The sequence below is a fragment of the Hyperoodon ampullatus genome, assembly GCF_949752795.1.
Source record: "Hyperoodon ampullatus genome assembly, chromosome: 18".
In the NCBI taxonomy this organism is placed as follows: Eukaryota; Metazoa; Chordata; class Mammalia; order Artiodactyla; family Ziphiidae; genus Hyperoodon; species Hyperoodon ampullatus.
Window position 1 is genome coordinate 14,899,372 of NC_136931.1, and position 10,565 is coordinate 14,909,936.

Here is a 10,565-nt window from a genome sequence, read left to right on the forward strand (position 1 = left end):
TGATACACATATATCTACATTTAGAAACTCTATCAATTAAATTTCTTTATATCACAAAATAATTCTCTACAAAAAAAAATCAACGAAAAGTTTCTGTACGTGATCCTTCAAATTGGCAAGCTTTCCTAATGTGTTTAGAATTAACCAAATACACGTGTCCCCAACTTCTTTCATTATAGCATTATTGCATACAGTGAGGTATACCTGAAGTGAGCCAGTAACAGAGTTGGGCTTCAGACCTGACTGAAGAGAATGTGTTCTTACTTAGAGTAAGAGGAAATGGTTGGGGGCACAACTTCCCTCAATCTTTTGATTCTCTAATCCTGAGTTCTTAATTTTCCTGTCTCTACTGTTTCCTGGGTAACTTTGTCCACCTGGTACTCTCAAGCTAAAAGGAGGAAGTCATATGGGAGGATGGATTGATGGAAGTCATAGGGGCGGATTAATGAATTAGTGAGTCACTCCAGCAGAGCAGAGTGAGATGAAATCTGGGGTTCAGAGTGTGTGTGTGTGGATACAGCTGGGGGAAAGCTGGAGCAATTCTGAGCCCTTGTCGTGGTATTTGTGAGGCCCCTCTCCCAGCAGGGGCACCTGAGGAGCAGCAGGGCTCAGTCCCGCTCTCCCCAGCCAGATGGGACACATACTCAGGAGAATGGACTCCATCCTATTTGTCACATTCCTCCTGGCTCCCTTCAGCACAATGGTAGTGCTGCTCACAGAACTCCTGGATCCGGCTACAGGCCTCCAGCATCATCACTTCGGGGATTGTGATTACCACTCGGAAGAAATTTGGGTACTCGAAGCACTGCAAAAATAAAAGCCTGTTATTCTCAGAGCAATTGAATCAGGGACTGGACCACCCTAATATGGCCAGGGCCCTAATCAGCAAAAAGCAGTGATGCCATTAACCCAAGGCTATCATTTCACTCAATTCCCACCACTGGAGTGCTAAGCCAGTAACTGAGCTAATTTATCTTAAAAGGGATTTGTGGGACAAGCTTGATTTCCTCTCACCTAGAATGTTCAACCACAATTTTTCTTCCTGGATGGGGGAGAAACAAATTTTAAATAGAGGTCATGAGACCCATCAGTTTGAATTTTTTCAAAAGAGAATACAGTAGTCCCTCGGTATCCATGGGGGGTTGGTTCCAGAACCTTCGAGAGTACCAAAATCCGAGGATGCTCAAGTCCCATATATAAAATGGCATAGTATTTGCATAACCTACATACATCTTCCTGTGTACTTTAAATCATCTCTAGGTTACTTATAATACCTAATACAATGTAAATGCTATGTAAATAGTTGCCAGTCTGCAGCAAATTCAAGTTTTGGAACTTTCTGGGGGTTTTTTCCCCGCATATTTTTCCATCCACAGTTGGTTGAATCCTTGGATGAGGAACCTGAGTATATGAAGGCTGACAGTACGCTTTGTTGGGGGAGAAAAAGTCAGGCTAAAGACCAGCTCAGGGAGAGTTCCTGAGGCTCTAGAAACCGTTGAGAGTGTCCTGAGAGACATAAGCACTCACTGTTGCCGGGAGGCAGTGGACGGATTGCTCAGCAACTAACTGCTCAGTGAATTCCACATCATTCTCAAATTCTGGGAAATGTTCCATCTCAATTCCAACCTATACCAATAACAGGGAGATGCAAATTTATCAGGAGGGAAAACAGGCCAACTCCCTATGCCACAAATTAAGGTAGGGTCTGCTCTAAAAAACATCTTTGAACTCCATTACTGATAACTAAGAGTTCTTGCTCTTATGAACTCACAGAATTTTTCATAGGGAAGAGAGGATATATTTATATTAATGTTTTAGCTTACTGAAGGGTTCCTTCTTGGATGCTGATAAATGAAAGCTGGAAATAGGATGCCAGTGTTTCACAAAAAAGGCACTATTGGGACTTCCCTGGTGGCGCAGTGGTTAAGAATCAACCTGCCAAAGCAGGGGACATGGGTTCGAGCCCTGGTCCGGGAAGATCCTACATGCCGCGGAGCAACTAAGCCCGTGTGCCACAACTACTGAGCCTGCGCTCTAGAGCCTGTGAGCCACAACTACTGAAGCCCGGGCGCCTAGAGCCCGTGCTCCGCAACAAGAGAAGCCCCCGCAATGAGAAGCCCGCGCACCACAAGGAAGAGTAGCCCCGCCCGCTGCAACTGGAGAAAAAGCCCGCGTGCAGCAACGAAGACCCAACGCAGCCAAAAATACATTAATTAATTAATTAATTATTTTAAAAAAGGCACTATTATCATTATGGGCCAGGCTATTCTTGATTGCATGGAACTACCCTGCCCATTGAAAAATATTTAGCATCCCTGGCCCATAAAATGCCAATAGCACCCCAAACAGTCTTTCTGAAAACAAACAAAATTCCTGTATATCCCCAAACATTCCTAGGGAACCAGATCTCTCCTAGGTGAGAATTACAGTAGTGTGGAAAGCCTCTTATTTGTGTCTTATGTCATCCCTGTATCTACATATAAAATGATTCTCTGTATGAAGAATTAAGTCATTTTAAGAGTTTTTTTCTTTTTCTTCTTTTTTCTTTTTTTTAGCACTGAGGTTAAACCACATCAATGGGACAATTCAGAACAAGGCAGTTCCTAAACTGACTCGCTCAGGAGCCCATGTGGTTGTCTTTGTGAGCCCTGCAGACTGGCTTCCCCCACCTACCTGCCACCCACATACTCACCATGAGGTACATGGCCCCAGAAGGGCGGATGGGCCGGAGTCCAGGGATAGCAGCCAATGCCCCATAGCAGAGATCCGCATTGGACTACGAGAGGAGACAGAGATATCAAGAATGAAAAGTTAAGCAAAAGAAAAACCAAGTCATTAAAAGGAGAGCCCACATCAAAGGCAGGGAACCTAAGTTTGCTCTCCTGGCATAAGGGGTAACAAGATAAAAACTCTGCCACTTGAAGCTTTTGGCCAGGAGCAGGGTGGATTGCCAGAAGTTAGAGAAATGTATGGGTAGATATTTACACTGATGCCACCTCCTGGTTTGGAAGCCCCATAATGGAGCATTGCTCCAGAAATGAGGACCCATGATTTCAAATTCCACTGGTGGCATTCCTTGACTCCCAAAGTGGAAAGTCATGGGCTACCCTTACCTTGAGGAAGCTTAGGGTGTTGTGGTAGAACTCTTGAGGGGTGCGACGCAGGATGCTTTTCAGAGCTCCCTGGACAAGGGTGCAGGGTCCCAGGATCCGCTGACTCAGCTTCACCAGCCCATCTCGGATCTAAAAGCCCCCCAGCAAACACATTATTTAGCCTTTCTTAGGCATCCCCACTGTGGAGATCCTTGTTCTGCCAATTCTTTCTATCAAGTTTTTTTTTTTTTTTTTTTTTTTTTTTTGGTACGCGGGCCTCTCACTGTTGTGGCCATTGCGGAGCACAGGCTCCAGACGCGCAGGCTCAGTGGCCATGGCTCACGGGCCCAGCCGCTCCGCGGCATGTGGGATCTTCCCAGACTGGGGCACGAACCCATGTCCCCTGCATCGGCAGGCGGACTCTCAACCACTGCGCCACCAGGGAAGCCCCTCTATCAAGTTTTTAATCTCTGGAGAAGTGATGGTGCCTAGTGTCATTCTTAGATCAGACCACCTAGGTTTGTAGCCCAGCTCTACCGTGCACTGGCTGTGTGACTCTGGGCAAATTATACAACCTCTCTGTGTCTCATATTTCTCACCTGTAAAATGGAGGTAATACTAATACTGGCCTCACAGGGTTGTTAGGAGAATTAAATTGAAATAAAGTACATAAAGCACTGGCACATTGTAATCCCACAGACAATAGTAGGTATCATTACTGCTATTGTTTCCTTTTTTGTGGTACTAAAATTGGAGGTAGATGGAACTTCCTCATCAAGACAGAAAAAATGAGTTTTGGAGAGGAATAACTAGTGCTGTCTTTATCCAGTGTCTTTCCAGGCACACGGAACTACAGGGCCAAAAAGAAAGAAAAAAATTCCTTACCTCCTTACCACTGTGCATGCAAAGTAAATAAATAAATATTTAGAAAATATATATATATATATAATCGTCCCTAAATTAGACACACTATTTCACCACATTGCTCTCACCTCATTGCCAAAAATATCTCTTCGGTCATGGATGAGGATCCAGCCCATCCTCCAGCCAGGAACCAGCCAGCGCTTGGCCAGCCCTCCACAGGACAGGATGGGGACGTTGCTACTGAGGGTGGCTAGAGGTTCAAATTTGGAATCTGAAAACGCCTGAGGAGAAGAGGGGCTTGTTACAGTTGTCTTCTGGTTTACCTTCCTCCAAATCCCATGCCTTGCAAAATTTTCCTTATATCACTAGGGACAGGGTCTCAGATTTATGGGTTCATTCCTACCCTGAAGCATGATTGGGATCTCAAGAGGCTTCAGAGGGGACTATCCAACAACATTTAACCCAGTATCTAGTCTAGATTAAAGGAAGCCTAAAATGAGGAAACTGACCCCAGCCCAGTAATAGGTACAACCCTTGGCTCTAGGGAATGAATGACCGTTGGAGTTACAGATTTCACAATAATATATGGGTCCATAATCCCTTATGTGAAATTCCTGGGCTCAAGTGTGTGGCAAAATGTAGAATTGTTTGGATTTTAGAAAGGTTATATAGCACATGTACCATATATTATATAACAGCCGCAGGGCAATCGGGGACAGCACTCCTAATCAAGCAGAGTAACTGTTCCGCCCCTTTCCTTACACTCTTATATAGATCCATAAGTGAGATAAATAAAGATTTACAAATATCTTTATATCAGGCCAAGTCAGGTTTTGCCACCAAATGAATTCCAAAAATCTTCAGATTTTTATAGCTTTTTGGATTTTGGAAAACTGGCTAAGGGGTGGTTATCTGTATATCTGTTTAGAGTGCAGGGATATTGAATAGTGCTGTACTGAAATGATTAGGATTTGCTTCTGATCATTCTAGGTGCCACATCTAAAGGTGCCATGAGATAATTTGGGATTGAGAGTATGGAAGTGATGCATCCTACCCAAGACTCACCATGTCTCCATAGATCTCATCAGCTAAGATGGGGACGCACTGCCTTGCAGCCACTGAAAATAAGAGAAACATGCTGAAATCATTTTTAATGTGAATTGCCTTAGCATTTAATATTTACCTGGGCTTATTATACTTTGCATTTCATGTTTGTATGTTTCATCTTCCTCTTTAAGAACTATAAACTCTTCTTATACTCTTCCAGGGTACAGAGTCTAAATTTACTCTTTAATTAACTAGATATTTCAAACCCTCTCTTCCACATGATGGGAGTGGTGAAGAGGCAAGTATTTCCTCTTTTTCTCCTTCTTTCAGGAAATTCCTACCTTTCCAGGGGCACACCACTCACTAGAGACCCCAGTGGAGCCCTCCCACCTCCATCCTAGGCTTGGAACTTAGTGAAGGACTCCTTTCTCGTTCCATGAAACAGCTGAAGGATTCCATCCCCATCTTCTCCCCTGTCAAGTGAAGTCTGCTGGACTTACCTGCCAAAATTTTCTGGAGATGACTTCTACTGAACACTGACCCACAAGGGTTTGATGGATTATTGACAACGAGACAAGCTGTCTTTTCATCAATCAGAGATTCCAGTTGTTTCAGGTCAATTTCCCAAAACTTCTCTGGCTGGGGAGGAAAAAAGGGGGAGACTAAGATGATTCTGAAAAATGTAGGACTACTCACTTCACTCAAAGATATAATGTAAATAACAAAATGTGTCTGTGACCTCGACCACCCACTTCCAGATCTTTCTCTGCTAAGATAACGGTCATATATTTTTATGAAGTAGTAATTGAGCTCTTTTATCTAAAATTTAAAAGTCATTTACCAATAAATTGTAGGGTTTGACCTCGATTCCCATAGATTCAGCCAGAGTCCTGTAGAGAGAGAAGCCAGGTCTGGGAACTAGGATGTTTTGCCCTGGGTTGGCCAGCACAGCTAAACAAAGTTCAATAGCCTGACTGCAGCCACTTGTTAGAATGACATCCTGTGAAGAACAGAAAAGTTTCATTTTGTTAGGGGTTCCAACAGCAACAGGAGGAAAGAGGTTATCAGATGAATGAGTGAGAAGCAAAAAAAACCCTTATTTTTACAAACTCTATGTAAAGTAGAGGGGACTGTACAAAGCAAAATTGAAAGAGGTGAATATGTTTATATATGTGCATATCTAAAAGTTGCTGAAAATGTTGGCCACTTAAGAGAAATAAATCACTTAAAAAAGGACAGGTTGTGACAAAGCGAGAGAGAGGCATGGACATATATACACTACTAAACGTAAGGTAGATAGCTAGTGGGAAGCAGCCACATAGCACAGGGAGATCAGCTCGGTGCTTTGTGACCGCTTGGAGGGGTGGGATAGGGAGGGTGGGAGGGAGGGAGACGCAAGAGGGAAGGGATATGGGAACAGATGTATATGTATAACTGATTCACTTTGTTATAAAGCAGAAACTAAAAAAAAAAAAAAAAAAAAGGACGGGTTGGCTGTGACTCAGCAGACCTCCACGAGAGATCATTATGACCTTGGACTTTTTCACCTGGTTATTTATTTACTTTTGGCCAGAGATTTGAAACCTGACTCTCTTCTGAAAGACAGATATAGGGCACCTCTTAATGTTAAGAAATGTTGACCTCCACCCAGTGGACAACAGAGCAGAGGGTAGCATTTAAACTTGGCCCTGCCATCAATCCAGTATGCCATGGAACCTCTATCTTCCCATCTAAGTGACCTTAAGGGCAGTGAAGGAAGCTACAGATTAACAAAAGACCTATTGGTAAAATTTAAAATTTCAATTATTTGATGTTTATGAATTATTATTTTTCAATGATCTTTTGCAGAGAATCAAATATAGGGTGACCTCTGAGTCCTTTAAGCCTCCTTGAGACAGACACTATATGAGTTGTATGCAATGTTATTATCATACTATAATGACATTAAATATAATCACTGATTAGTGGCCTCCCCATATGAAAAGTCCTCGAATTGCCAAAGGAAATTATCCTTAGTTTTTGTTCCACTTGAAACCCTTATTCCTCATGGGACAGAAACAAGGAAAAGGGTAGAGTTTGCCCAGTATTGTTCCCAAGTTGGTTCCTTGTCTAGGGCTCACCTTAGCTTCCAGGGGTGCCTCGGGACAGTGGTAATAAGAAGCAACCTCCTCCCGACTCGATAAGTAGCCTGAGAGAAAAGAGCAGAATGAGGAAGCTGGAAGTTTTCATCCCACAACTGACAGCTTTGCCCTTAAGTCAACAGGGCTTCGAGGCTACCTTCTGCCCAGCTCAGAGCACATACAATTTAGTTTAGCTCTCTGTCACTATAGATAAAGGAGATTAACTTTATATCTTACAATTTTATAATGAGCACAAATGTATAAATAATAACAAAAAGAGTTCCCCAAACTATAAAATACTCTGCAGCATCTTGGTTACTGTGATATGTTTTATTTTATTTTAGATTATTTAATCTAAAATTTAGATTAAATAATCTAAAATAGGATTAGATTATTTAGGATTTAGATTATTCCTAAATCCCTTCCAGGTATTATATTTTTTGAAAACTTGTAATTAATGAATTCATTACCTTGGGTCCATTTTAACTTTTTCACATTGTATTGTATACCTATTAGTATTTTTCCTTTTAAATTATATTGAGGGACTTCCCTGGTGGCGGAGTGGTTGAGAGTCCACCTGCCAGTGCAGGGGACATGGGTTCAAGCCCTGGTCCGGAGGATCCCACGTGCCACAGAGCAACCGGCCCATGCGCCACAACTGCTGAGCCTGTGCTCTGGGGCTTGCAAGCCACAGCTGCTGAGCCCATGTGCCACAACTGCTGAGGCCCTGCGCCTGGAGCCCATGCTCCGCAGCGGGGGGAGGGGGGCGACCGCGATGAGGAGTGGACCCCGCTCGCCGCAACTGGAGAAAGCCCGTGAGCAGCAAGGAAGACCCAACACAGCCAAAAATAAATAATATAAATTAAAATAAATTATATTGAAATTAAAATTTTTTTCTTTTAAATTATATTCTCATACAATAGTTCCAAATGTTGACTTACAAGCTTGAAGTATAGACAATTTCATACAAATTATTATGTTTTACAAAATTGCTCTCCAGAAAGATTGTCTTCAGTTACCAAGACTAGAGGCAATATTTCCTAATGTTTGTTAAATTAATAGGTAGAGATAGGTCTCTTGATGTTATACAAATTAGCACTTCTTTAATTACTAATAAAGAAGAGTATTTTCTAGATATATATTATTATCTGTGTTTCCTTTGGCATGAAGTGTTAATGTCCTTTGCATTTTGTCAAATGGAGACTTGGTTTTGGGTTTTCAGGTTAAGTTAGTTTCCTAGTACTTTGGATATAAAAGTCATTATAAACTTTAAAAAAATTTTATTGAAGTATAGTTGATTTACAATGTTGTGTTAATTTCTGCTGTACAGCAAAGTGATTTAAGTTATACATATATACATTCTTTTTCATATTCTTTTCCATTATGTATAAACTTTTTTTACAACTTAACTTTTGGTCTTATTTTGTTTTGATTTTTATTTATGAAACTTCATAAAATGTAAATTAAAAACCTAAAAATCACATCCCTGATATCTCTTTAAAGTGTTTTTAAAATTCTATTTTAGCATGAAACTGGATTTTTATTCTGCATTAAGAATATGTTTCTGGGCCTCCCTGGTGGCGCAGTGGTTGAGAGTCCGCCTGCCGATGCAGGGGATACGGGTTCGTGCCCCGGTCTGGGAGGATCCCATATGCCGCGGAGCGGCTGGGCCCGTGAGCCATGGCCGCTGAGCCTGCGCATCCGGAGCCTGTGCTCCGCAACGGGAGAGGCCACAACAGTGAGAGGCCCGCGTACCGCAAAAAAAAAAAAAAAAAAAAAAAAAAAGAATATGTTTCTATGCGCACATATACACAGGGGGGAAATGTGCGACACTGAAACAAAGTCAAGGAATCATTTATTTTACCAAAATGTTTAGGGTAGAAATGTTTAATAGATGGAGAGAGTTAAACCTAAACCTAAGAATAATTTCTTTCTGTCCTAAACAAACCTTCTATCCCCCAGTAGGTCAGCTCATTCTTTGCTGTTCTTGGTTTTGTTTTTTGTTTTTGCCTTGAAACAAGCACAATTACATTGAGAGTGTGATTAGGACCATAATTAAATTAAACCTTGAATGTGTAGAGAAGGAGAAATAAAGCCAAGAAGCTATTTACACAGGGCAGTAATTAAATTAATTTAGGAGCTAGAGGGCTTTGTAAAGAAGCAGGTGCAGCCAAACTCAAGGCCTCCGTCTAGAATTAGCGATGATAGAATAGGAGCGTTATTTGAGAAATAAGTATGTAATGGGAACCTAGAGCAGGGAGGTGCCATAATGCCAGAGGAAGCCAGGAAAGAAGTTAGACCTTGATGGCTTGAGGTTAAGCATGCTGAGACTCCTTTCCCCAGATCCAACAGCCATTTTATCTTAGCTTCTCCTTAGGAATTATGCATCAGGAAAGCAAAGAAGAGTGCTAGAAATTTATTCCTATTAGAAGAGCACTAAAGATTTGGAAGCCACCAGATTAGAGTCTCAGGAGGAATTTACCAGTGGAGGGGGCATAGCCGTTATACTTCCCCGAGTCAAGGGCATCTTTTATTGCTTGGGTAACTTCAGGATCTGTAGGCAGGTTTCCAAACACAGTAGGGTCCCCTTTTCACGGGAAAAAAAAAAGAACCGCCAAGAGGTTATTCTTCCAGGCCCAGTGCTCAGACCCACCCTCCACTTCCATCCTCTCCAACCAACCCATGAGGATGGGGGTGGGAGGAACAATGCCTGCCTCTCGGTCAAGTGTCTCCAACTCACCAATTGACAGAGCAATCGTGGTCTTGTTTGGATTTGGCTTCACCTTCATGCTGTCCACAATGGCCCGGATGGGATTGAAAGTTTTGTTGGACATGTCCGAGGGCCTCACGGACCATCTGACCTTCCTGCCTTTCATTTTTCCCGGCACAGAGCTTCTCCCAGGGATGTTGACATGCACATCCAGCACTGAGGGGAGGTCGCCATCGTCGTGCAACTGAATCATGTATGGGTCCATCACTAACAAAGACTATGGGGAAAAAAAGGGGTCGCTGTGACACTAAGAACAGACATCATCCTGGGGGGGCTACAGCTGGACCTAAACATTGGGGTGATTTCACCAGACATCTCTTTCCAAACTCCTTTCTCATGTAAAGTAGCTTTGTTATGAATGTGGGGAGTTTTAAGACTTTTCCCTTAGCTGGAAAATAAGCAAGAGCCCATTCTACAATATTAGCTGAGAGTGTTCCATCGAATACTTACCTACTGTGAGATTCACTGTGTGCAACTGTAATCCCCATGAAAATTTAACCACGCTCTCAGTGAAACCAAGGAAAAATGACATGAGAACTGTTAAACAGTGAAAGCATATGTGATGTGTTGCTTCCTTTCCATGCAAGGAAGAGTCTCCCTAACACTTCAACAGACTGTGTCTTGTCCTGTGCAAAGAAGAACCAGGAAGAACCATTCTACATTGTTAGAAAT

At 42.3% G+C, this 10,565-nt stretch overlaps 1 protein-coding gene across 1 annotated transcript; it reads right to left on the reverse strand.

The window, feature by feature from the left end:
- Window positions 1-664: 664 nt before the first annotated feature.
- Window positions 665-10,098, reverse strand: TAT (tyrosine aminotransferase; the record flags this gene model as incomplete). Its single annotated transcript, XM_079723790.1, has 11 exons — window positions 665-805; window positions 1,528-1,626; window positions 2,693-2,776; window positions 3,114-3,242; window positions 4,085-4,237; window positions 5,022-5,074; window positions 5,504-5,642; window positions 5,845-6,003; window positions 7,124-7,191; window positions 9,606-9,710; window positions 9,864-10,098. 11 exons carry the CDS (start codon window positions 10,096-10,098, stop codon window positions 665-667), a joined length of 1,365 nt encoding a protein of 454 aa, XP_079579916.1.
- Between the last annotated feature and the right edge of the window lie 467 nt (window positions 10,099-10,565).